The 26,850-nt window shown below is 38.3% G+C and overlaps 1 protein-coding gene and 1 long non-coding RNA gene across 2 annotated transcripts in view; one reads left to right on the top strand and one right to left on the bottom strand.

Moving 5' to 3' along the window:
- LOC132139489 (uncharacterized) overlaps positions 1–26,850 on the top strand; it is a 64,560-nt gene that overhangs the window by 11,809 nt on the left and 25,901 nt on the right. The window lies entirely within an intron of this gene.
- Positions 1,171–26,630, bottom strand: epg5 (ectopic P-granules autophagy protein 5 homolog (C. elegans)). The gene is made up of 45 exons (XM_059547856.1): positions 26,494–26,630; positions 25,677–25,794; positions 24,706–25,575; positions 23,798–24,045; positions 23,383–23,509; positions 22,988–23,095; positions 22,784–22,857; positions 22,452–22,563; positions 21,958–22,072; positions 21,437–21,587; positions 21,055–21,216; positions 20,637–20,794; positions 20,000–20,154; positions 19,740–19,880; positions 19,205–19,366; positions 18,874–18,996; positions 18,342–18,607; positions 18,063–18,203; positions 17,785–17,926; positions 16,311–16,508; positions 16,101–16,211; positions 15,889–16,011; positions 15,000–15,166; positions 14,059–14,289; positions 13,693–13,816; positions 12,839–12,986; positions 12,521–12,692; positions 12,119–12,281; positions 10,089–10,231; positions 9,856–10,012; positions 9,465–9,659; positions 8,862–9,075; positions 8,294–8,415; positions 7,990–8,197; positions 7,592–7,667; positions 7,402–7,505; positions 7,073–7,248; positions 6,268–6,435; positions 5,624–5,833; positions 5,382–5,526; positions 3,478–3,720; positions 3,015–3,234; positions 2,646–2,861; positions 2,392–2,506; positions 1,171–2,109 (listed from the first exon to the last, which is right to left on the bottom strand). The coding sequence occupies exons 2-45, from the start codon at positions 25,728–25,730 to the stop codon at positions 1,927–1,929; spliced, it is 7,641 nt and encodes a 2,546-aa protein (XP_059403839.1). The 5' UTR covers positions 25,731–25,794; positions 26,494–26,630; the 3' UTR covers positions 1,171–1,926.

The raw sequence follows: 26,850 nt of genomic DNA, 5'->3' as shown, positions 1-26,850 counted from the left end.
CTGGGTTATAGCAAACTTCAGATCTTACATGTTAACACTAGTGCACACCCTCAGGGAGTTGATGCAGAGCTACTTTTCACAGATACTCCAGCGTGGCGTTCTGGCTCAGATGTGACAGAATGTATAAACTGTGAAGCATAAGAAAAGACACTGGCATGCCACATCTCAGTCTCCCATCTGCTGTCTGGGTACCCTTATAACACTCCCTCTGTACCATCTATTAAAGTGGATGATATCCTGGTATGTAAATTCTTAGCCTAAGAAGCGATACTATTTTGTCACATTAATATGGCCTTTACTTATAGGACTTTTAAGAGTTTTGATAGAAACACTGTGCAGACAAATGTTTTTGGTCAATACAATAATTATTTAAAAATGCTTTAAAAAAAAAAAAAAAAAAGAATTTTGGATTCTTGGATGTACATTATCCTATACTTATTGACTTTGATTATCATTTCATTAGTGTTCCTGTAGCTCAATTGGTAGAGCACTGCACTATCAAGTGCGAGGTTGGGGGTTCGATTCCCCGGGAACACTTGATAAGTAAAAATTGATAGCCTGAATGCACTGAAAGTCGCTTTGGATAAAAGCGATAAAAGCATCTGCTAAATGCATAAATTTAATTTACATTTCTATGTACCTAACATAATTTGACACTGTATTTTGTAATGGATGACAAAAGAGCAATTATGGTACAAGAGGAACAATATTACATTGGAAACAACTTAAGGTGTTCTATTCCAAATTAGACTTATTTCCCCTGTTTTGCTTGTTTTTATATGTTGTTTTTTCAATAGCATGACAATGTCATTGACAATTTGAACATCATGTTAATTTTATTTTGGGATTTGATTAGGGTTAATGTTTGAGCACATCTGTACACTTGTGGAGGATCTAACCAGTTGAACTTACCAAAAATCCAATGCACAACATGGTATGCTACAGTATTATGGAAACCAGTGAATGCTGTGGTATGAGGAAGTATCAGACTGTATTATAAAAGCATACAGTGAATCCCCAGAAGGGCTGACCTATAAACTTAAGTCAATAAAATTACAACCATATACAGACATGCCATGCTGGCAATAGTATAGCAAAGAAATAGATTTTCACACGAGCACATTCATTCAATATCATATGCCTATATAATATAAAACCATCTTACTCTGGAAAAACAAAGTTTTTAAAAGAGGAAAGGAAACATTCTTTAAGGGAGCACTTCTGTAAAAAACTAAGAGCACTTATCAGGCAGATCACATGCATCTTGTGTGGACATTGTTGGCAACACCTCCATACAAATAATAAATGCAGTTAAAAAGATATTGGTCTCTAAAAAATACACTTCTTCACGTTACAATGTAGATGTCCAGCCATTATTAGTTTATTTGCATGAGCTCATAAAGAATCTACAGAAATGAAATGTAATACTTTGTAAATTCACCAAAATATTTGTTGTACAAATCAATCAAAATCATGCTATGAGGTATATTTACTTTGCGACTGTGATTCAGTGGATCATCATCAAATATCACCCCAACATGCGATGTCTAAAACATCCTCATATCATAAAATCATGTACATAAAATCTAAGTGAATATAATATTATAATGAGACCATAAACTGTGTGGACATGTTTATGTGATATTTCTGGTCTGAAACACTGAAGATCTGGATACATTAAGGGTGGCGTTTTAAGAAAAAAGAAGGGCAAGTGTGGTATTCATGAGAGAAAGAAAAACATATTTATATAACTTATTGCACAGTTTAAAAAATGACCACTGCCTCAGGGTCTAAACCCATGATTTTAATGGGTTCTTTTCCAGAAAACCCCTTAAACTCATCTGGAGTTAGACCTGTTCTCCAGGAGTTTTTGGTGGGTTTTGCAGAGCTTGACTGCCGGAGTGAACTCTTGTTTTGAGGTTATAGCTAACGTATGATGTCTAGGTAATGAAGGTCAGTGTAGAGTGCATTGACTAGCAGGGTCAGAAGACGGTTGCTGTCACACAGACAGTGACCTGGGTACTTGATGAACTGAATGGCCTGATTCACAGACACACGCAGCTCTGAATACTGCTTATTACTTGGCATTTGCTCCAATACAGATAAGGCCTGAAAAAAGAAAGCAGTCATTCAAGGTACAGCACAATTTACAGGGGATTTGTTTGTGCTATAACTAATTATCATCAAATATCTTAAACCTATCCCCATCTAACCGATTGAAAGCAAAAGCAGTAAAACTGGAATATGATGTTCCATTTTTTTTATTTTTTTTATTCAGTTTTACAAATTCAACATAGAAAATTTCCTAAACTTTGCCAATAATATAGAAAATATGTAAATCTTGTCTATTGATGAGGCTATACATTTATCCCATTCACTGGAATATCCTACCTGTTGGGCTTTAGCTGGGAGCTGCAGCTCTGTGCCTGGATGAAGACGCAGCTGATTCTCTGAGGGCACCTGGACCAGCAAAAATGTTGAAATGCTGCGCGCCACAACCCGAAAACTGAAACGCAGGAAGAACAGAAAATGTGAGGGATGCAATTCACATAATTTATGTTACCTCTTTTATTTACTTCCGTTCTGGAAATCAAACTAAAACAGTAATTTCAGTAGTTTTTCAACAACTCTCAATCTTCTCTCACTTGCTAGAAAGTGGGGATTTCCTCCCAAGGCCAATGGCTCCCAAGATGCCTGAGTTCTGTCTTTCCTCACCGAGCTGGGCTAGACGGTTCTGGAACGCCATTAAGGTGAGAATCAGTGTGTCAAGTGCACAGGCGTCCTCTTGATCCACCAGGATCTGCACAAGCTCCAAGAATTTATGGCACCATAAAAAAAGCTTTGCCTCGTCAGCTGGACCACTGCAGGAACAGACAACACACTCGCTTGGGTCATAAACACTCACACAGTAACTATTTACTAACTCTGCATTCCTACACTACTTCCAAAACTGGGTTTCTGTGTGTGTCCTTCACCATATGAAAGAGCACACTACATGTGATAGTGTATACTACCTAGGAAAGACCTGACTGATCCACGTGTTGAGCAGCACTAAGGTCTTCTTCTCATTCAGGAGGGTTTGCTCCAGGTTCAGCCTCTGGAGGATGTACACGTACAGGGTGAGATAACTGCCCAGGTTCAGGCTTTCCTGAATGAAGTCCTCAACAGTCAGTTCAGGAACCTGAAGAGAGACCAGGATGGGCCCCCAACCAGAGTATTGATCAGCACATCCACCTGAAAAGAACAAACACACACGATATTGCTAGAAGTTGTGGATATTTAAGACTTAAGATTTATAAGATGCTAAAACTTGTTGTATTCTGTAATGGTTCCATGAAAATGTTTTGATACAGTCCAGATGTTATCTTTTATGATCCTAACAATGTGATTAGGGAGAGGAATAATTCCTAAAGCCTTATGCAGGCAGACGGTTTAAAATCTGTAACTAAGCCCAGAACACGTTTGAGCTATTATTACCATCAGTGAAGTAGGAGAGAATACAGGCCTCAGTGGTGCGTGTCATATGACGCACTGAGGCCAGGCATCTGCACGCAGCAGTTAGTAGGGGAAGAACCAAAGGACCCCGAGCTCGCTTTTCCACCCAGGAGTGAAGTTTAGTCCCGAGTCCCTCTGCTGTAGATATGCCAGCTTCATTCAGCAGAGTCAGCAACTCAGCAAACAGACTGCATGTGGCCATGTGTCGCTGCTGGAGGTCTGTCTCTGAACGTGAGGATGAGATACATTAAGATCAGTTCATTCAACATAAAGAGAGATATTGTTACTGCCTGTTTTGTTGTGTTAAGATGCTGATTAGACATTGACGTGGTTTAAAAAAAAACATTTTCTGTAAATAAATAATTAACTAAAACAACAGTAATAGTAAAATGGCTAGTAACTAGTGGTTATATAATGTATTACCAATACTAACAACGACTCAAAAGTTTAGGTTTGGTAACATGGACGCATTAAATAAAATAAAATAATTAAGAAGCACAAAGTCACTTTTACGGACTTTTTAATTAAATGTTCCCTCCTGGTGGAATGACCTCCCCAACTCAATCCGAGCAGCTGAGTCCTTAGCCATCTTCAAGAATCGCCTTAAAACACATCTCTTCCATCTTTATTTGACCCTCTAACTTTAACACTCACTATTCTAATTCTATTCTTTAAAAAAATCTACCTACCTTTCTAATCTTTTTGTATTCTATTTTCTTTTTATTTATTATGCAATTATATGTGTGTGTGTGTGTGTGTGTGTGTGTGTGTGTGTGTGTGTGTGTGTGTGTGTGTGTGTGTGTATGTGAAAAGATCTCTAACACTAGCTTGCTCTATTCTTTTTTTATTCTATCGGTTATTTTTTAATTTTTATTTATTTTTATTATTTAAAATCCCATGCTGCGTGTACTGTGTTAACCTAACTCAGACTTGTTATAGCACTTATATATCATTGCTCTTTTTGTTGTTTTTGATTGCTTCCACTGTCCTCATCTGTAAGTCGCTTTGGATAAAAGCGTCTGCTAAATGAATAAATATAAATATTAAATCAAAAGTGATTTATAATGTTACAAAAGATTCCTATTTCAAATGAATGCTGTTCTGCGGTTCATTATATTAGAATGACATCTGAAGGATCAAGTCTAGAGTAATGGTTTCTGAAAATTCAGCTTTGCCATCAAAGGAGTAAAAAAAAAAAAATTATTTATATATTAAAAACATAAAACAGTTATTTTAAACTGTAATAATAATACACAATACTAATTCAAATATTAAATCAAATATTGATTGAATGCATGAATGAATAAAGTTTTCACAAACTACATTTGTTTTTGGTTTAAAAACAGATTCAGTTGTAGAATGGATAGTAAATAGACATGTTCCTTATCTGCTCCTGCATTGAATTCAGAAATTATAGCTCTGCTCTATGCACCTATACATGTTGTAAAAATATACATTTAGAATTCTCTAACAGGAAATACTCAAGGATGCAAATCAGTATATGGTATTTTAAATGTTTTTGGGAACAGATACATATCTACCATCATACATTAATTAGCCATACTGTCTGTATCTGAATCTTCACTCATCTCGTTTTCTTTCCTCACTCTTGGCATTGTGCTGATGCCTTTGTCTTTACTATTGCAACCAATACACTGGGTACTAACTGAACAAACTGCCATGACTTTGTCACATTGGATCTAAAAAACAAACCAGAACTGTGTGAACATAGCCTAAGTGCTATTGAAGCAAATAAGTACTTTCATTCTTATAAAATGCATTGGTACACAGAACTACAAATTATGCTTATGCAATATTCTTGAAAGGCCTGCTGAGGGATATGACAAGAAAATGAATGTGAAAGAGAAATGAAACATTCTCCTCACCAGGAGGGTTGAAAATGACAATGTACTCCAGTAATTTCTCCATTTCTGTCTCCAGAGATGCCAGACTGATGTTCCCATTTTGATCCAGAGAGCTCAGGAACTGCACCATTAGGTGAAAGAAGGCTTGGCACTTTAAAGTCATGTCCTAACAGTCACAAAACAAAGAAGAGATATAAATCACGATTCTGTAAAAAAGTAGTTTTTTAATTTACAGATTACTTGACAATAGTGTTTCATCTAACCTTGTGATGTAACATTTGTGTGGTCAGCTCAAATCCAGCAGCCATTCTTAGCAGTCTGATGACATGTTGTGAAGAAGTATCAGGACTGAGAACAAGGGATGCTGGGTAATGTGTGCTGACGTAACGTGTAACATTTTGATAAGAAGGAAAATCTACTAGGTGCCAAGGCAGAGAAGCTGATTGGTCCAGGAGACTGAGGACAGAAGACTCCTGTAGAAGTAAATCATAGCAGATTAAACTCTAATAGGCACCCATTTTAAGGTAAACAGGTGACCACTCAAAGTCAAAGTCAAAAAAAGTCAAAGTCTGCTTTATTGTCAATTCTTCCATATGAACAGCACATACATACAGATAATTGAAACTGTGTTACTCTCAGACCCTTGGTGCATACAGATAACACTAACAGTATAGCATAAAAATACAGATAGATACAGATTAAAGCAATAAAATTTATAAAGCAGCACAAGGCACATGGCATATAGTGTGCAAACCAGTGAAGTAAACAACAGTGCAGATAAAATAATTGTAGTGCATAAGAGCTTCACAGAGCAGTTCTTTATTACAAACTGACTGAAGAGGTAGTTGAATAAGGTAGTGAGCAGACCAATGCTGCACAAAGTGTCCGGTGCAGGTCAAACACTCACAGGTTTGCTGAGATCCTCTTTGGCCAGAAACACCATCAGAAAGAGGACAGAGACCACCATTGTCTGAGCTGAGGGGCTGAGAGCGTCACTCAGTACACTGACCCAGTTCACCTCACACAGCAGCTCTCCCATAAACAGGAAACAACTCTTTGGGCTTCCCCTCTCCACCTGAACAGCATGATATTCAAATAATTTATTGACAATCATCTATTAAAGTATCCATATTTTCTTATAGTTAGTACAAAAAAGACTTAAAAGTAGGATTAAAACCCATCATCTTCAATTTATTTGTCAGACTACATTGGAAGTGTCTAAATGCATGTACACTATCATTCAAAAGTCAGGTGTCTGTAAGATTTTTTGTTTTTAAAGTAAAAAAAAAACTTTTACTGAAGGACTCATTACACATTGATAGAAAATGACAGTAAGACTTCTGATGTTACAAAATTATGTGTTTATTTTTTACTTTCTATTCCTCAAAAAATCCTGAAAAAAATATAACACTATTTTAACAAAAAATATTAAGCAGTACAACCGTTTTCAACACTGATAATAATAAGATACGTATGTTTCTTGAGCACCTAATAAGCATAATAGAATGATTTCTGAAGGATCATGTGACACTGAAAATTCAGCTTTGCCATTACAGGAATAACTTGCATTTTAAAATACAATAAAATAGAAATTTCACCGACCCCAAATACCTGAATGATGGTGTACATAGGTCTAAATGGTTTTGAAACAGTATAGAGATAATATATGTACAAGTAATACATGTGATTTAAGAGGTTTGTAAGTCTCTCACATTGAAAAACTGGTTCATTAGTGTCTGATCTGGATGCAGGTCCTTCCATGGCAAACTGCTGTACTCAGTGTGGTACGTGTACAGCAGGTACTCTGGCATCTTGGGAGAGGTGCAGGTCTCACAGTAATGCATGAGATGAAACCACAGAGCTCCTCTTTGTCCTGGCAACAAGCGATCTGCACCAAAACATTATGGATTTCAAAATGTCATACTGATCACAAGGATTTTGAACCGAACGTGTATTTCAATGGCTGAAAAAAAAAGATTGAGCAGAAAATGGATGATAGAATCAACATTTCTGTGTTGTCCTGTTCTCCAAGGATGTTTACCTTTGAATTTCTCATGTAAAGTCTCCATCAAGCTTGCATATAAGCTCACTAAGCTCACTGCAGCTGCGGCATCAGATTCAAGCCAGGGAGAACAGTGAGGACGACTGAGACATACACAAGAGAGTTGTTACTCATCACTTCTGTCATCAGTGCTATAATAACCAAACCACTGAGCCACATCAAAGCATACCTAGTGTTGTCAGAATCAAGGAACAGAATCCACGGTTCAAACAGTTTCGCCATTTTTGCATGCAGGCTCTCAAGAGCTACATTAAAGAGAATTTTACATTCATTAATTGAATTATTCAATTAGTTGCTATACAGATATATACACTACTGGTTAAAAGTTTGGTGTCTGTTGAAGTTGAAGTCTCTTATGCACACCAATACTGCATTTTTTTTTATCAAAAATACAGTAAAACAGTAATATTGTAAAATAAAAATGTTAAAATGTAATGTATTGCTGTGATACTAAAGTGATTGTGGAAACTGTGATACATTTTTCCTGAAAATCTTACTGACCCCTAACTTTTGTCTGCACTATAAATATTTGGTTGCTACGAATAACAGAGAAATACATATTTGTACCTTTGACCAGTCTTGGACTTCCTAATGGTTCTTTGCTGCAATTGTTTAGTTCCAGATCAATGATGTAGGTAATCAAATCTTCCCAAAACATCTTGATTTCCTCAATGTACAGCCCCCATTTTGAGAGGAGACCAAAGCTCCTGAAGTCTCCGTTAGACAGGCGGAGCTTCAGGAAGTACTTTGAGAGCCATTCAATTGTTTCATCCACCTAGTAAAACGAAGTACAATCATAATTCTCCGGCTCCGTTTGAAGTATTTAAGACTAAAAGAGCATGTTGAATGAATAAGGAGTGTGTTGCGTTACCTGCTGAGGGGAGAGGAGGATGGAGCGGGTTTTATTTGCCTTTATCTTAGGATGAGGAGAACAGCCCAGCACAATTAGAGACGTCCTCCAACACTCTGGACTGAGAAGCTGCAAAGAAGAGCCTGCAGGAAAGTCAATTATTCTTCAGTCAATTTTTCTGAACACAAATAGCATTTAAAAAATATATAGAATTTTAAGTAAATTTCCACTTATGGCAAACCATTCAAATGTAGTTTTTGGCATTTACATTTAATTTTTAAATTACGATTACAAACATCATGCTAAAGCAGATCTGGACTGATTTAGACTTTACATGTATAAATATAATAGCAGACAGTGGACATTTGCAGTTGTGATACTTAGAATATCTAACGCACGTACATTTGCTACTTTTTAAGAAATAGTGATTGTGACCTAAAAGGTTTGCAAGTAAATGAAAAAAAATGAACCATTACAATAAGGTGATTAAATGAGGGTTTCTCTGTGATCATTTGACACTGAACCAATCAAATCCAAAAAAACAAACAAACAATGGATGACTCTGGATCAGAGAGAAGGAAAGACATACTCTGCATGAGCAGACGAAGGAAATCACTGTAGTGGTCTGGAAACTGGTAAAGCAGCAGTTCAGTCCAGTGCTTGCAGAATATGTTGAAGGGCATGAGGACTTCTGGCTCAGGTTCCAGCCCACAGGTGCACAGAGCCTGATGGATTATTGCCATCAGTTGGCTACGTTCAGAGAACGGAGGCTGGGTCACCGACAGCCACTGAGTTAAGTCAAACTAGAAACAGAGCAGATTATTCATTTCAATTTTCATAAGTTGCAAATATTGGCTACATATCCAAAAGCAAAAAATCTGACTCTCAGAGGGCAATGGGAAGAATCCAGCGTAAGGTAATTGAAGAGTGCTAAATGTCTCGTAATTTTTTTTATTTTTAGATATTATTGTTCTTATGTTCCAACAATTTCTGCACAAAAATCATTTTATAAACTACTCTGAGGGTTTTGATATGGGAATATGCTAACAAAATTGTGATCAAGGATATGACAGCACTGCTTCACATAATTATGAACGAAGAATTGAAACCTTCTCCACACATCAATTTCTTTTAACTCATAATGCTTTCATTTGCAATGTGTTTGTTACATTATTCAGTAAAGAAGAATTACTTTTGTGAGGAGCATGAATACGACATCACCACTGTCTATGTGGAGGGTGTTGACCACTTCCTGGTACAGAGAGACCAGCTCTGCAGGAGAGGCGTTTGGAGTGAAGTAGGGCGAGAGAAGGTTACAGAGGTGTCTGTTGAGCAGGATGGTCTTCAGCATTTGTTTACATTCTGATTGGACATCCCGGATGAAGACCTACAGCCAAAGACAAGCTTTATATATTGCTAACAGTTAAGACATAAGAGCTGTAAATATAAAACTAGACACTTACATTTTTTAAAGTCAATTTAAATGAAACATAATCGGAGAAAACATCATTATATTTGATTACAATTAGGGCTAAATAAATAAAGTAACATAACAATATAGTTCACTGGGTTGAAAACAATACCTGACCAAGGATCTCTATACATGACGTGAAGAACTGGCGAGTTGGTGGATGTCTCTGTGTGTCCTCACACACAAAGGACACTATCTGATAGAAAACAGTGAGGCCCACTTTCAGGATGCCAGGGGAAGGATTTAGCTTGTAAGCATTAACCAAGGCCCTAAACAAGAAAACATGATGTTTACATTTAGTGGAACAAATAGAATGTGTAGAAACTGATTTGAGCAGGTACTGACGTGATGAAGTTTTCTGTGTGCACGGCTGCCTCAGCCAGACTTTGAGGAGGAGCCTTGATCCCATCAGCCTGCAGCTGTTTAATATCACTCTTCAGGCACTGTATCTGATTCTGCACTGGATCCAGTTTGTGCATTCTTGAGTACTGCAGAACACAATCAGGGAGAGGGAGAGAGGGAGAGGGGGGGAGAGGGAGAGAGGGAGAGAGGGAGAGAGAGAGAGAGGGAGAGAGGGAGAGAGAGAGCTCATGAAAACGTATGATTTTCTGAGGGGTTGCCAAAATTGTTTATAATATTTACGCAGAGAAGACAGGAATACAGTTGGACAGATGGAATTTGGACACAGGCTGGATTCCATCACCACTGTTGATCAGTGGGTATGACATAGTAGAAGTATTAGTAATTAATTTTTATTGCCATGTCAGCATCTAAGGCTATCTTCATCGCAAAATTTTGAATAATACAAGAGTTACATAAACACAAAATAAATACCAAATAAACACAAAAATACAGTAGTTAAAATTAGACTAGATTTTTTAAAATAAACTTATGATTAAAAAACAACATTTCTTTCTAGTAAAATCTTAAAGTCGCTGAGTAAGCATACTTCATAAAAAGGTTTTCTACTTGCATTAAAACTGGGACAATACAATAAAATATGTTTTATGGAAACTGTACGGGTTCGGGTCTATATTTTAAATGATCAGCCGGGTCCGGGTCGGGTTCGAATTTATCACTTTGGGTCCCGGGTCTGTTTAACATTGTGTGTAATACCCGTGCGTTCGGAGTCATCGGACTCGGAGAACACCCGGCCGTGATCAGACACTGCTTGTGTTTTTTGTAACTTGCAACTTGTAAAATTAGAAAAAAAAAAAAAGTGTGAGCCAAAAAAACTAAAGCCATCTCTCTCTCTCTCTCTCTCTCTGCCTGCCGTTAGAAGCAGAGCATGCAGACTCAAAGTTAATGCAAGTGCACGCACGGTAATAATGCTTGCAGACTCATATTTAATATATTTCAAAATCAGCAACAAGATCTGAGGTCAACTGTCACATGAATGTTTTCTATGACGCTCAAATTGCGTTAAAAAGCATATTTTAGGTTGATCTAGCTAGCCGATCTAGCTAGCACGCATGTGCAGTCTCGAGCACATTTCATGTTTCTATGGCAATCAGTGAGGGACAAACTGCGCTTAACATTTTCTCCCATTTTCATAACAGTATAAATGAACCGTTTAATCTTAAAGTTTTAGTGGTCAGATTCAGACTCGACACAGAGCAGAGAGCACAGAGATGATAGCAAATAAATAATGTCAGCGGCCATGGCACTGAACGAGCAATCGTTATTATAGTTCAAAAGGGCAAACAGTCGAAGTTATTATGTGAGCGAACTCGAGTCAGAATGGACATGTGCACAGCTGCATCTGTCATCCGTCACCGTGACATCAAGTGGACTTTTGAAGCTGAAATAATGAGTGAATTAAGCTTGGACTTGGAATAACGAGAGGAATGACATGGATAGACTACGGCTCCTTAAATTAGGTAAGACAAAAAGGTTTATTGACTGTAATAGCAATTTAAGGTGGAATATGTGACAATCGGGTCCAGTCGGGTTTGTGTCTTCTCGGCGGCTTCGGGTCCAGCTTTCAAATAATAGACGTGTCCAGGTCGGGTCGGTGTAGTACATTACGGGTCTTTTTCGGGTACAAATCTTTTGACCCTTAAAGACCTCTAATAATTTCTAATTTTTTTGTTTTATAAAAATTAATAATGGGGGGTTACTATGATAAAGTGAATAGTATTCAGCAGGTCATGTGATCACAACATTGCGCTCCCATTAGGCAACCCACTCCACGTACAATAAAAAAAAAAAAAACTTTTATTAGGCTCCTGAAGATGACTGAGGTCTCCATCTCATGTGAATGTACATGATTTTAAACATTTAAAAAATGTGTGTACAATGTTTTAACCAAGAAGCACAACGTACACCATTACAAACAGCACAGAGCAGAAGGATAGAAAATGGCAGATATTCACCTTAACAGTGATATGTGCGGGACCCTGGCAGGGCTGTCCGCCTTTGCCACGGCACTCTAACTGCATTGAGAGCTGGTCTTCTCGGTTTATGTAGAGCTGCGGCAACACCTCTAACAGTTCACTGTCTAGAACGACCTGCTGGGTTTCCCGGACCGTTGCCAACCTGAGAAGAGGACACAGTCGTGATTTAAAACACCATTTAGCACATACGAAGATGCAAATACAACAATAGAGCATATCACTGAGTAACCTTACCTGAGAGGCACCAGTTATTTTACACAGCACTGGAGACTTACTTAACATGCACTTGCAGACTATACGTCAGTTTTGACATCAGTTTATCAATTAATACATGCTTCAAAGAGAGAGAGAGAGAGTAAGTGCTCATGTATTGAGTCTTACTTGGCTTGATGCTGGAGCTTAGCAAGGTCTTCCTGAATTAAGGCAGTGGAGATTTTCTCGTCAGACAAGCTCTCAGTGGGAATGTCAGGCACTGGAGCTTTCATAGGCACAAGCAACAGCGCCCCCTGGGGAGCATCATGCTTTCTCAGATGAGTGAGAATACGCTCCTTTGCTGAAAATAAAAATGAATTTTTACATGAATGCAGTCTCTGACTTAGAAAGTCGTGCGAGTTTTAATTAAATGTGCCTAAAGCAAACAACTGTAAAATTGCTAATTTCATATTTTGACTGCAATAAATAAACAAGTGGGCTCAGTACCAGCCAGAGGATTGATGAAGTCAGTGAAGATGGAGAAGTTGGTGTTCTGGGAGATCGCGGGTTCACTCTTGACCTTTGACCACAGACTGAGCACTTCCTGCAGCTCATGCTGGACTCGCTCAATGTCCACATGCTCCATCCACACCTCCTAAAGATGAAGGTGACACACAGACCTGGCATCAATTCATATTTCATTATGCACGGTGTCAAAAATATCTTCAGTATCACCTAAAAATATGCATCTGAACAGAAAATAAAATAATTGCAATAAAAGCTCATTTATAAATGTGACATTTATCAAAAAATGTTTTGAAGCATTTTCCATACATTAACATTACAAGTGTTTATTCCAAATGAAATATAAATGCAAATGCAACTCTTCTATATCTAACTAAGCTCTTGTATCAGATGTGGCAGAATATTTTCCAAATGTCCAGAAAGATTATGTGTAAAATATATGTTTAAACAGTAATATTACTGTTTGAAAGTTCAAAAGTTTGAGGTCAGTCATTTTTTAGACACATCAATACTTTTTAGTGAAAATAAAGCATCTTCATTGTTACAAAAGATTTACATTTCAAAATTATTTAGAACTTTCTGTTTTTTTCTTGTCTGCATTAAAGAATTAAAAAAAGTATGGTGTGAATGTAAATGTAAAAAAAAGATTTAAATTATTTTTTTTAATTGCAATACATTCTTGATCAAATGCAGCTTTGGTGAGGATATGAAACTACTTTCAAAAACATAAAAAAAAATTGTTAAATAGATAGCTTGACATTTTCCTTAGGAAAGCTCAGACCTCTTAAAGATAAAAATGAAAGAATGCTCTCAGCTGGACTCAAACAAACCCTCACCTGCTGGCGCTGCATGATTTTGGCTAGGCGATGGGTGTCATACTGCTTTGGCAAAGAGGGCAAGTAAATTTCCTGCTTCTGAAGGTTTTCATCATCCAGCCACAAACCAAACACAGTGAAGAGCCTGAATAATAAGAGTTTGACATTTAAAAACGTTTTTTTCTGTTCTAACATGTCATAACATATGGTTGAATGATAAGGCTTCTATTCACAAATTAAACAGAACCTAAAATGGTACAAAAAATACAAATGAAGAACACATCTTGGTAACAGTATCAAGAATGTTGCTGTAGTCACTTATCTCTTAATAGTACTCAACAGTAAATAGAACAATGGATGTTGAGAGAACAAAACTCTGGAGATTACCGCACAAGCTCAGTGTGCAGACCAGGAGAGGTCATGTACTGGGTGATGGGCGTCCCTGGGGTGAGCAGACCATCACTGGATTCACTGCTCGAGCAGGGCACTTTCAAAGCCTTGCTAGCAGCGTGGTGGAAGTCAGACACTTCCACCAGCCGCTGTCTGAGGCCTTTTAACAAGGACAGATGGGCTGCACTATGGAAGAAACGCCTCCCAATACAACCTTTCACCTCCAGCCTGATGGTGTCAAAGAATAAATAATACAAATCAGATGCAAGGGTTCAAAAATACCCATAATCAAACAATTCACTGTAACACAACTCACAAATAGTATTCATTACTCGAATGCAAAATATAAATGAATTCGGTCATCATTAATGCAAAATAAACCTTGAGTGGGTCATCGGGACCCTGAAACAGAGCATTAACCCAAAAAAATTTAAAAGTAATAAACAAAAAAAGACAAAATATTGATGTGTGCTGGAATTCGTTCATTAGAAGGATTGTAGATTGTAAAAATGTATTTTGTGCAGATACAATATATTAATATACTGACAAACACAGGACATGAAATGCATCTGATATTATGTTAAACACATAACAGACAGCAGAAGATAGAAGTTGTTCTGGAACATCAGTTTGGGGATTCATCAGTGCTGCTACTTAAAGCTTAGAATTAAAATGAGAGAAATTCTCAACAAGAAAGGAGTACAAAAAGGTAAATGAGGGGGAGGGAGAAAAAAAAAGAAAAAAGAAGGAAAGAGGAACAGGGTGAACATCTTATAGCATGTACAACATGTTCTTTGAATCCAATATGCTTGAGTAACAACTGCACTTTAGTATCTAAATCTAAAATCTAAAACATTTGGAAGTCGTCATTTTAAGGAGCCAGGTACTAAAAAAAATCACAACAACAAGCCAAAAAAATGACAGAATGTTTAAGGTACCCCAACTCTGGTCCAGGTTGACGGAGGTAAAGTTGGAAAAATTTCTGCCACACCAAAGGCAGGAGTGGATGATCTGCAGAGGTAGCTAAAGCTTGTTGAGCCCAGCGATAGATCATCAGTCTCTGCAGGGACGGGACGACTTGAAGCTTAAGGCGCACCTGGGCTTTCTTACAAACCGAAAACAAACAGGTTAATTAATTACATGTTTATTGTAATATGAATGTATGAAAACATTTTCCTATTCCTATTATCTTTCCATGACGATACTTTTCATGATTAATGGATACATAGTTTTTTTTCATCACCATGTCTCCTTAGGGGCTTCATAAGGAAAGGACTTATAAATCAGGTAGATGAGTTTTACCCTAAAAGCAGTGGTTTCCAATTCCAGTCCTCGCGACCATAAATGCCCTGCGAAGTGGACATCACAAGATATTTCGCCAGTTCAAAGGGAGTGTATATTTTCCATTCAAAGGGCATTAAAATCTGTAGGACAAAGTTTTCATCTGTGTGTGAAGATGCTGCAGGTAGTGGCGTGTTGCAAATCAAAACTGCATGAATGTTCGAAGTGAAGTAAACTGGATACTCCAGAGGATCCAACTGGATACTACATGCTCAGGGAGTAGGGAGCAATGAACACTGTGTAGGGACAATGTTAATCAGAACAGTTCATGCACGGAGCTTTCTTCCAATGAGCTGGTTATCTGTTAAATAATAAAGTGGGGGGGGGGGGGGTCATGAGGACTGGAATTGAGAACCGATGCTCTAAAGAACCACCAATTTTAACATTCCCTGATAATTTCAGATGTGCTCAAAACGTTCTCTTTAATGTGAGTGCACTTGATAATTGTACTGGAGAGAAGAAGGTAAGAGCAGAATGAAAGCGTACTTTCAGAGCCTGATCTGGTGTGTAAGCTGGGTTCAAGAGGAGCTCATGCTCCACACAGCGTCGCAGCTGAGAGTCTTCCTCGAACATTGTCTCCATGTTGAGGACCAACCAAGCAAACCACACCTTAAGACAAAATAAAAACATAGAGAGGGAGTTAATGGCTAAAAATAATCAGATCTAGATGTGCTGTATAAGCAATAACCTGCACATACCTCTCCTGTGAGAGAATTGCCCTCAATGAAGGATGGAGTAACATTTCCTGCCACTATCCAGCACATAAGAGATGAAAGCAAACCTTTGTCTCCATGGTAACCTAAAGCGCTCTAAAAGGCAAATCCAAAAAAACATTTCTAAGTATTTTGCTTCAAGCCGTTTGTTAAAAGAAGGCCGTTTAAACATCAGCCAAGAGAAAAGAAAAAAACCTTATGTTGTTGGTAGAGAAGTTTCTGGAGACATTCCTCTTGTTGGTGAAGGAATGCAGCACGGCACAGATGGTCCAGAAGGAAGAGAACAGCTTTGTCTCGATGCCAGAGGTTCTGCTCTGTCAAAACCTGAAGCCAGAACTCAAGAACAGCTACTGCGCCGACACGTCCGGGCCTGGAGCTCTCCAGAATGTGTGCCTGAAGGACAATAAGATCTTCCCATGAAATATTACGAAAATAAAGTCAAAATATTACGAGAGTAAAGTCGAAATATTACAAGAATAAATGTTCACATATTTTTGAATTTTCACAAAGAAAACAGTTTAATTCAATGAATGTTTCACATAAATACGGCGATCTGATCATTAAAGAGCTTGAAAAACATTATTGTAAGACACATCATTTGTCTTTCGCTATAAAACTGATATTGAAAGCTGAGACATTAAAAGTAGGTCTATCAAAAGCACGAATCTTATTGCTATTGGGTGACTGGCACACTACAAATGATGAATGCAATGGAAGATATGAAATATTATTTCCAAGCATACTGTATCTGCGAGTATGCCACATGGTATGATTTCTGCTAATAATCCCAAATATATTTGTACTATATTAAAAAAAAAGCATTAAAAGCATGTTAGCTGATGTTAAGATAAAAAGTTGTTCCTTTTCAGTCTCTTAATAAATATCAAATTCTTGATAATAAGCGGTTTCCGCGAGTCCTTAAAACTGACTCTTCCTCATCCTAGTAAGATGATGTGGCTGCTCGGAAGCAGCAGTATTCAAACCAATTCCGGTGGCCTGCAACTTCTCCCAGGGCTCTCAATCCGGGACATTTACGTGCGCAATAAAGGACTACCCTCAAAATATTATAACTTTACATTTCGACTTTATTCTCGTAGTATTTCGACTTTATTCTCGTAGTATTTCGACTTTATTCTCGTAGTATTTCGACTTTATTCTCGTAGTATTTCGACTTTATTCTCGTAGTATTTCGACTTTATTCTCGTAGTATTTCGACTTTATTCTCGTAGTATTTCGACTTTATTCTCGTAGTATTTCGACTTCATTCTCGTAGTATTTCGACTTCATTCTCGTAGTATTTCGACTTCATTCTCGTAGTATTTCGACTTTATTCTCGTAGTTTTTCGACTTTATTCTCGTAGTTTTTCGACTTTATTCTCGTAGTTTTTCGACTTTATTCTCGTAGTTTTTCGACTTTATTCTCGTAGTTTTTCGACTTTATTCTCGTAGTTTTTCGACTTTATTCTCGTAGTATTTTGACTTTATTCTCGTAGTATTTCGACTTTAATCTCGTAGTATTTCGACTTTAATCTCGTAGTATTTCGACTTTAATCTCGTAGTATTTCGACTTTAATCTCGTAATCTTAGATTTTCTTTTCAACGTGGCACTAAAACGTCATCGTATATAATGAATAAGCACCCTGTATATATGGAAAGTCTTTTAACCCACCTGAATCACACTGTTTAGGAGTTTGATGTTCTCACATGTAGATGTACCAATCAGATGCTGGGCCACCTTCTGTGTGACCTGCTGGGTAACACCCTGAGTCCCACTATCCAGCTGCAAGAAGAGCTGGATACAGCTCAGAAACCTGATTAACATTTGGAGAAAAGCACTGGTATTACTTGTATACCTACAGCAATAAATAAATAAATTAATTCAATACAAAACACATTCCAGGGACAGAAAGTGATAAATATGACAACGTAAACCTAAATAATCTTAACTGTTCATTCTTGAGCAGGTAGAACTGGCAGTGGTAGACTAGAGGAAGAATGTTTTCCAGTATGTGCACTACAGCTTTGAGATGACGCGACTGAACCAGAGTCTTTAGCAGAGATATTCCGTCACTGCAGAACTTCTCCAAACTGTCACATACAAAACACTGAAAATGAATTCATGTTACTACATTTGAATTTTCATCCAGTTTGAAACACTACTGATGATGAATCAGTCACTACACCTCATCTATTAGAATCAAAAGAGTCACAATATTCTTTCCAAACCTGTGCCCATTGGTGGTCATGTCAATAGCCAGAAAACAGCCGATGGGGATGCCCGCTTTTACTGCTTTGAACACTGGGTGCATGGTGGGAAAATCTGTGATCTCAGGCACACTCGGGACGCTGGACGAGGGAAGAGGGCACCAGGCATCCTGAGGACTTATTTCACTGGCATGGAGCTTTAGCCTCAGAACCAGGTCCCAGGCCCACTGTTTAAAGGAGGATTCTGGAGTCTGGCCAAGGCGCACCACGTTAGCCAGGTAAGACACCTGCAGAGTTAACATGCAGAAAATGTGAGCTGATAACAGTACAGATGGCACTAGGATACCACTGACTATTACAAGTGGCTTATTAAACTTGTGGCTATTATTTCTGCTGATGAATGAAGGTGAACCACTGCAAACTAGACCTTTTACACAGATTAATATGGTCTGTATCCCCCCCCCCCCCAGACACACACACAGAAACAAAGCCTTATCCATGCTGATGACAATCAATGTTAATTAAGAGTTTAATTAACATTTAATTAACGCACCTGTTTAATGCCTTCTGAGATGATGCCACCATATGGTTTGTCCGTGAGATATTTTTGATATGACTCAATCACTAAAAGTGCGACTTCTCTGTGCAAAGATGCTGGTAGAAAGAGGCAACCATTCTGTTGGCGAGAGAGAAAGTTATACTTCTTATAACATAAAAAACTAAATTATTGGTCAGATTAACCACATGAGGAATTAGTTTGTATCAGGCCTATCAACGCCTCATCAGGGAATATCAATGTTTAGCACAAAAGTAAACTATCCATAGACACATCTGTTAGATAATTAAGCAGCGCTCGTCTTTCCATATTCATGACTGAGACTCACTGGCTGAAATCCCCAGTTGAGGCCTTCTAGTATGATGCAAGCTAATCTGTTCTCCACAGCAGTGAGAGTGAAGTTCAACAGCCAACCTCGGATCAAGCCCACCTCAGCTTGAGCTGGCGTCCACAAATGCACTGGCAACTCCTTGAACAGGTACAGTGACACCTGGAGAAATAATTATAATTAGGGCAAATAATAGAATGTCTCAGCATTTGCTGAGAAAACCCACAAATGAAGATCATTCAAAAGACATTTTTGTGGCAGATAAGTGAAGCTAATATATGGTTTGTTTTACTTCCCTTACATTGAACAGAAGCCTATCACTGCCCTAAATAATCGGGATCTCACCTACGATTCAATCTGCATCTTATGACTTGACTGACACAATTTTAACACGATTGAGCAGTTCAAATTTAAAAAATGTATCCTGAGACTGCATTCCCTTCTGCTTCACCTACAACAGCTGTTCTGTTCAAGTGTGACTCTTAAAACAGTTCTTATGTCGTTGGTGGACTGACAGATGCTGTACTTCACTCACCATGCCCACTTTCTCTATGGTCTCTCTCAGTCTCTCCAATAGCACAGAGATGATGTGAGGGTGGGCAGTCGCTATAGCTGCAAGCAACTCCCGCCCAACTTTAGAAAAGATCTCACGGGTGGTGATACTAACATAGGACACCTTAAAGAAAAGAGTAATCAAACATTTATTGCATTTAAAACATCTGGTTGATGTTATGTTTAGATGTCGGATTCATCATAAAGGTCTTCAGTAAAAGTTCAGGAAAAATATCAAATCACCTCGTATATCTCCAGCACTACATTCCTGACAAATTCGGGGTCTACGTCGGTATGTCTGGGCTGGGCCATGTGTGCAAACGTTGTCAAAAGGCAGATTCCATCTGAGCTGTTGATCTCTGACAGCCAGTGCTGAAACTTCTCCTGATGGCTTGGTTCTGGACATAAATAAACACACACTAAAACAGTGGTCCTCAACCAGGAGAATGGGACCCACTCGGGGGCTTCAGCACACTTCCAAAGGGGGTCTCAAGATGACTTAAAATAATTTAAAATAAACTAAAAGAGCTACAAATCAAGACATAAGCTGGCATATTTTAATTTATTCAAATAAAAACTACTTTTATGTAAAACCATGGTTTTGGTCTTCGAAAAACTGTAAATCACAAATGACCAGAAAATCCAATGTAAATTAATTGATAAAAAAAAAGACTAAACACTGAAAAACATTGTTATTTAAGCAGAATTTAAGTATTTATAATTGTTTTACTTAAAGTGTGCAGCTTTATCAATACTGCAGATTTAGCACAAATATCTTATATGGGTCTTCATATATTGTCTTTGATGATGGAAGACCTTAACCACTGCTCTAAACTATTCTTTTTGTATTCACAAGCATTAGATGTGCTTGGTGTCTCACCTCTGAGCCCCAGAATACAGTCCTCAGCACTCAGGCTACAGCTTAGCTTCTCCAGACCGTCCATCTCTGCACACTGCATAATGTAGAAGATCTTCCACAGCATGGAGATAGATAACGTGCCATAGGGCATCTCAGACATAAACAGCCATATACCTAGTCTGTCAACCAATAAAGGTTAGTTAAAGGTTAGTTAAACAGACACAGCTTCAGAAAGAGATGTGTAATATGTGCATAGTAAAGTGTTGCTTTAGTTGGAATCTTTTATTGACAAGAAATCATTTGGTGAGAGAGCGGGGTGATGGGTTCAGGGCACAGTGTAGGCCAGATGTGAACCTACGTCTCCCATATAAACACCAAAGCTTGATGTCTGGAGCATGTGCACAAATAGTTAGTACCCAGTTCTGGAATTACTCTATACCTCTTGGCCTTGAGCACATGAAGCACTGCTCTCAGGAAGAGATGGTCAAACTCCACCTGCAGCTTCTCCATTGACAACGACTGTTCCTGCATTGTGGTCCTGCTCACACCTGACAGGCTGATGTACTGCGCCCAGTGGTCACTAACATAACAGACAGTCATCCTAGAATAAGGAGAAAAAAAAAACTTCTCAAAGGTCTACTCTGTACAAAAAAAAATAAAAAAAAAAATTGTGATGTCAGTATCTAGTTATGAAAGCCTACTGAATAGTTTCTATAATGCCAACAAAAATATACACATTAATAATAATATCTGTAATTTGTCAGGGCTACTCAAGATGAACATTTTGAAAAAGCTTAATTAAATTAATAAAGCATACAAACCTTATCATGTAACCAATTCTCTTCACAAATTGGCGATAACGTGCTCTGTTGTAAGTCTGTAAGCCGACAGCAAGCAGTTCGACCAGTGAGGACGCAAATGCAAATATCTTCATCATCTTTTGACTGGTGGTGGCTTGAGGCTGATAGTCGCCTATTGGCAAGAGTGACATTTAACAGTTCAACTAATCAGAAATGGTATAAAATGTCAACTTTAATATACAAATAATTGTTCGAAAGATTTCCAAGTCCAAGCTTTTTTCTATTTCGGATCCCCATTCATTTTCATTATATCGACAAAAATGGCCGGTACATATCTCAATATTTCCTCTTTTGTGTTCTTAGAGAAAAGACACACGAGGGTGAGTAAATAATGACAAAATGTGCCTTTCTTGGTAAACCATTCCTTAAATAGCAAGTGATCACTATACAATCTACTGGCCAGTAAATTAAGGAGAGCCAGACACACATCAAAAATGACATGATGGTCTCCCCTCAGTTATGTGGCATGATAACAGTCTCACCTTTAGAGCAGATACCCAGTAAGTGTTTGAAGAGTTCATCATAGGGAAACTGAGAGAACAGAGAAACTAGATCATCCTCGGACAGCAGCATCCAGCTTGTTTCTGGGTCTTCATCCTGAGTGTTACAGCATGCATCATATGGGAGTATGGTATACAGTCATAACCACAAAAAAGTTGTTGTTGGTGGTTACATAAGAGCCACAAAATAGTGACACTTTTGGTCTGCTGACAGAAGTCTAAATTCAATCCTAAGAAATATCAGTGGCTCAAAACAGCAGGCTTTGAAGTCTAATCAAAAGTTAACAATAATATATATATTGATTCCTGACGACAATATATGCAGTGAGGTCTGAAGCAATTAGCAAAGAAAATTAAATCTTCTGTTTTTCATTTTCATAATTTAATAAGCATAATAAAAGTTGAGTTCAGTCAATCTCTTAGAAAGCATTGACAGGGGCTGAGCAGAAATGTCGGTTTTAAGGTTGGACCCTCACCTCCTCTTCACCCTCATCCACTAGCGTCCAGTTACCAGATGCAGGTCCTGAACGACTGTTGTTGCCCTTCGCCTCACTGGGCGTCATGTGTCCCAGGAAGTCTACACGATGCCTGCATGTCAAACACACAACTCCATATTCAATGAAATGGACAAGGCAAAGCCAAAATGCCTGTGTCATCCATTTATGCTTTCTGTTATAAATGTATTAAACCAAAGTAATAGCTTTTTGAGTCACAGTCAATGATGATGATATAAACAATAATAGAGATGATATTAAAGGACAAAATTCAATGGATCGTGAGGTCAATTTCCAGTAAAGCTAATCTTTACCTCACTGGAGACATGAGGATAGCCAGGGCCTGCATGAAGTGATACACTCCAGATGGGTTATCCAAAACTTTGATCTATGGAAGCAAAGTAGTTTCATTGACTACTATAAAACAAGCAGACAATACTTTTTTATTTTCCTTGTTAACATTTACTAGGGCACTATTTCAGCTCATGTGCATCACACACACAGCTCTGCTTTGGTACCTGTAGGAATGGCACAGCCCATTTCCCCACTCCTGCCGGACAGCAGAGCAGGTGATTTAGGATGAACAGATGATCTCCTGTAGAACCCACCTGATGCAGCACAGATACCTGGATGGTGAATAACAGATCTCCTTTTAAATCTGGAGTAATGTAAGCTTAGCTTGCATTAAATAAATTAAATACACTATTGTTCAAAGGTTGCTGTTTTTTAAAGTCTCCTATGCTTACAATTTTTTTTATCAAAAATACAGTAGAAACAGTACTATTGTGAAATATTATTACTTAAAATAGCGGTTTTGCATTTTTATATACAGTATTAAATCCTTAATTATTATTTTCTTATATTATAAAGATTATTTTCTTCAGTTGATCAGCTGGTTACTGGGGGTCTTTACCAGCCTCTGAAGCCACAGATGGATGTCAGCCTGAAACTGAGAATCATCTAGGACCCGCCGGGTGAAGATGAACAGCACACTGATGCTCTCCTTCAGCGGTTGCAAAGAGGAGGGCTGAGACTTTGGACTCACTGAGAAGTTCAACATAAAACAAACCGCACAAAACTCTACAGAGAGCATGACATTTAAAATCACAGACAGAGAAGCGTCTACTGAATACACTAAGATTTAATATGCCTCAAAATCATTTAGTAATTTAATTCACCTTAAAATTACATATTGTTACTTTTGTCAGAGATTGATGTTTTATCAGACCAAACAACCAGTGTACTTTATGAAAGTATTACTGAAAGTCATTGTACTCATTAGCTAATTATTTGTGTTTCATGTACAGTCTAGACTTATCAGTGTGAACTTGCCTGTGCTTGTTTCTTGCACTGCCACACTCTTGGTGGTGGGGTTACTGCTGAGCAAGCGGTAGAGATAGGACTCCACTTGCAGACGGGACAGGATGGAGGTGTATGAGTGCAGGGCCACTGTCTGATGGAGAATTTCTGCTTTTGCACAAAACAGATGTTTCAGCTCAGCTAATGCTGCCTCGTTCAGTGTCACCTGCTGGTAGCAGTGGTAGCCATACACCTTGGCCTGATCCGCACATACACCCTGTAAAGCAAACAGGTGTGTTTGTGATGAATTACATAGAGCAATGTAATGTATTTTTATGCTACAGCCATGGTGTGACTTAAACAGCTGGGTTTACAGTTTTGACACGGACATACTATAAAACTTTATTAGACTAGTGATCACACTACTTCAAGTCAACATTTAGCTGATCAGGGTTATGTCATTCACCAATTGCTGAATTAGTTTTGAATGGGATTTGACTCTAGAAATTCATATTGCCTTAACTACTGTAGAAATGCTTTTTTTAAATAATTAAAAAGACAGTCTTGACATTTCACAGTTTTAAGCTTTAATATAACTATATTTAGACAGATACAGAAAGACAGATACACAGACAGACACTGACAGAATTACAAAAAGATAGACAGGTTGTCTTGACATTTAAAAGTTTATAGGATTTAATAGAACAATATTTAGATAAAACAACAGATAGATAGACAAATAGAAGAACAGATGGATGGATAGATATACTTGACATTTTAATAGAAAAAGAGTAAAAATACAATAATAAATGATAGAAAGAGACACATAGAAAGGAAGGAAAACAGACAGATAAAAGGCACAGCAGATAGACAAATATATAAAAAGAACAATAATCAGACAGGAAGATGGATAGACCAATACGCAGGTATGACTCACCTGTAATGAAAGCCTTTCATCCTTGAAGCTCCACAGGCGATTCTGCACATTTTTGCAGTCTGAATTGGCAGCCTGCAGTTCGGTCTGGGCCTGTGTCAGCTGCTTGCGGCACCTCCAGTAGCTCAGCAGCAGTTCGTACAGCTCATGCCCTTCTTGGTGGGCCAGACTCTGGAACTCTGCTTCAAGAATCTCCACGTTTCCCAACCAAGAACCGGGTTCCCATGTACGTAGCTGTTCACTAGTGAAGGGCTTCACAGACTGGCAGGTCCTGGGCAGCTCTGGGTAAAGCCTCTCCCTGGGTCTCTCCACATCAGCGGCCTCCACAGGGACCAAGCCGGGCGGGGAGGATTCCTGGTTAGCCAGAGGAAGAACAGCTGGAGCTACTTGTCTCTCAGAGGCCACTGACATAAAGGAAGCATCTAGCAGTCCACAGGTGATAGAGTACGATCCCTCCAAAAGCTGAGGCTCAGAGCAGGAAGATGGGATAGACGGATATATAGAAGGGACACTACGTTGCTCAAGTTTCGCACAAAGAGTCTTGAGATCACTTTGCTGGGATTCAATGGGTGCTGAAGCATGTTCCACCCAAGGTGCAGTGTCTTGTAATGGCGTTTTATGCTCTTTCTCTTCATTGCAAAATGGTTTCTTTACTTTTTCAGTCGTATTTGACAAGCACTCTTGTTCCTTTTCAGGTTTGTCAGTATGGTCTAGTGAGGTCTGAGAGGCGGGTGGTTTCAGATCAGGGGCTGGAGGCACATGAGAAAGGCTGAGGGGGACATCAGTGAACTCAGAAGCTGGCACTGGCTCATTAACTTCTCTAGAAGGTCCCGGGGGTTGTCTAACACTCTCTGACTGTCTCTCCTTTTTGACCTGTTAATGAAGCATAACCATTTATGATTATGAGAAATTTGCATCTTTAATAAAAAACAGATTTAAAGTGTTGTAAGAAATGTATATTGGTGGGTTTTCACCTGTGCCTTCCCACTGGATTTGGACTTTGACTTTTTGGGTCTCACAGCCTCCATCTCCACACAGGTATCCACATCATGGTTATAAAATCACTCCATTCCTCTAGATCCACACCGAACCCTGCAGCACACAATCATGAAGCTTTAAAACGAGAGATGTTTAAATACACGGTTTCTTCCGTGGAACACAAAATGAGATGCTCTGTATTATAACAGTCTCAGTTACCTTTCAATTTCATATGAAAAAAGATGCAATGAAAGGGAAAGGTCACTCCTATTCAGCAACATCCCTTTTTGTGTTTCAAGGCATATGCTTTTGTAAAAACTTTCTATAATCATAGATAGATAGATAGATATTTCCTTCAAGAAATAAAGTAAAATTGATTTATTACATGAGCATGAGTAAATTGTCAGATAAAACAATAACATTTACAGGGAACTAACAGCGTTTAAGGCATTAACAGAAAATGAAACCACAAAAGTAAAAAAACGCAGCGGAAATTCTAGACGTAGGAGTTTCCACCATCCATATCAACATGTGAAGCCAACTGTCAGCAACAAAACACTGAAGAGCCCGAGCAGTAGTTCATATCCAGCTGTTTCAACCGTCTTTCTGTTCTTAACAGTGGATATATTAATTGCTTAGTTCTACGAAAAAAACTGATATTTATAGTTAACCGACATAGACAGCTATATCACAGGACTGCAGGGAGGAGAGGATGAACCCACATAACCCCTGCTAACACTGGCGATTCGCTCTCCAAAACAACAAAATCATCTCAGAATCATCCCGGGTGAAAGGAAGATTAGCATAACTCACCTAAGTGATATTACGTGACATTAGTCTTTTAACCAACAGCTGTCAGCGCTTCAGGGTTTGTTTTGTTCCTGGACGCTATCGCAATACTGATCACGTGCCCCTCCACCCTCCAATGGCGAGCAGGAAGGGACAAAACGCGTAGACATTATGAGACACTATATACAATTTAAAACATTTTACAGTGTTACTCGTAGATGTCTTTTTATAGTAGATGACTAGTTATAATTATTGAAAAAAGGCGTTTAAAAACGGCATATTCTGACGACAACTTGATCATTTTGGAGGCAACAATGTTTTGAGGTTAATCAAGTGTTATATTAATATTATGCTTGCTTGCAAAGGGACAGATACATCAAT

The sequence above is a fragment of the Carassius carassius genome, chromosome 4 (assembly GCF_963082965.1).
Source record: "Carassius carassius chromosome 4, fCarCar2.1, whole genome shotgun sequence".
In the NCBI taxonomy this organism is placed as follows: domain Eukaryota; kingdom Metazoa; phylum Chordata; class Actinopteri; order Cypriniformes; family Cyprinidae; genus Carassius; species Carassius carassius.
The sequence above is the reverse complement of the archived record's forward strand: the minus strand, read 5'-3'. Positions and strand labels throughout refer to the sequence as shown.

Excerpts from the sequence above, each read along its gene's own strand:
- epg5 (XM_059547856.1), bottom strand. The coding sequence starts at position 25,730 with ATGGAGGCTGTGAGACCCAAAAAGTCAAAGTCCAAATCCAGTGGGAAG. Across the intron at positions 7,506-7,591 it reads CTTGATTCTGACAACACTAG|TCGTCCTCACTGTTCTCCCT; the intron begins GTATGCTTTGAT and ends TGTATGTCTCAG. Across the intron at positions 2,862-3,014 it reads ATCAGTCAGGTCTTTCCTAG|TGGTCCAGCTGACGAGGCAA; the intron begins GTAGTATACACT and ends CTGTTCCTGCAG.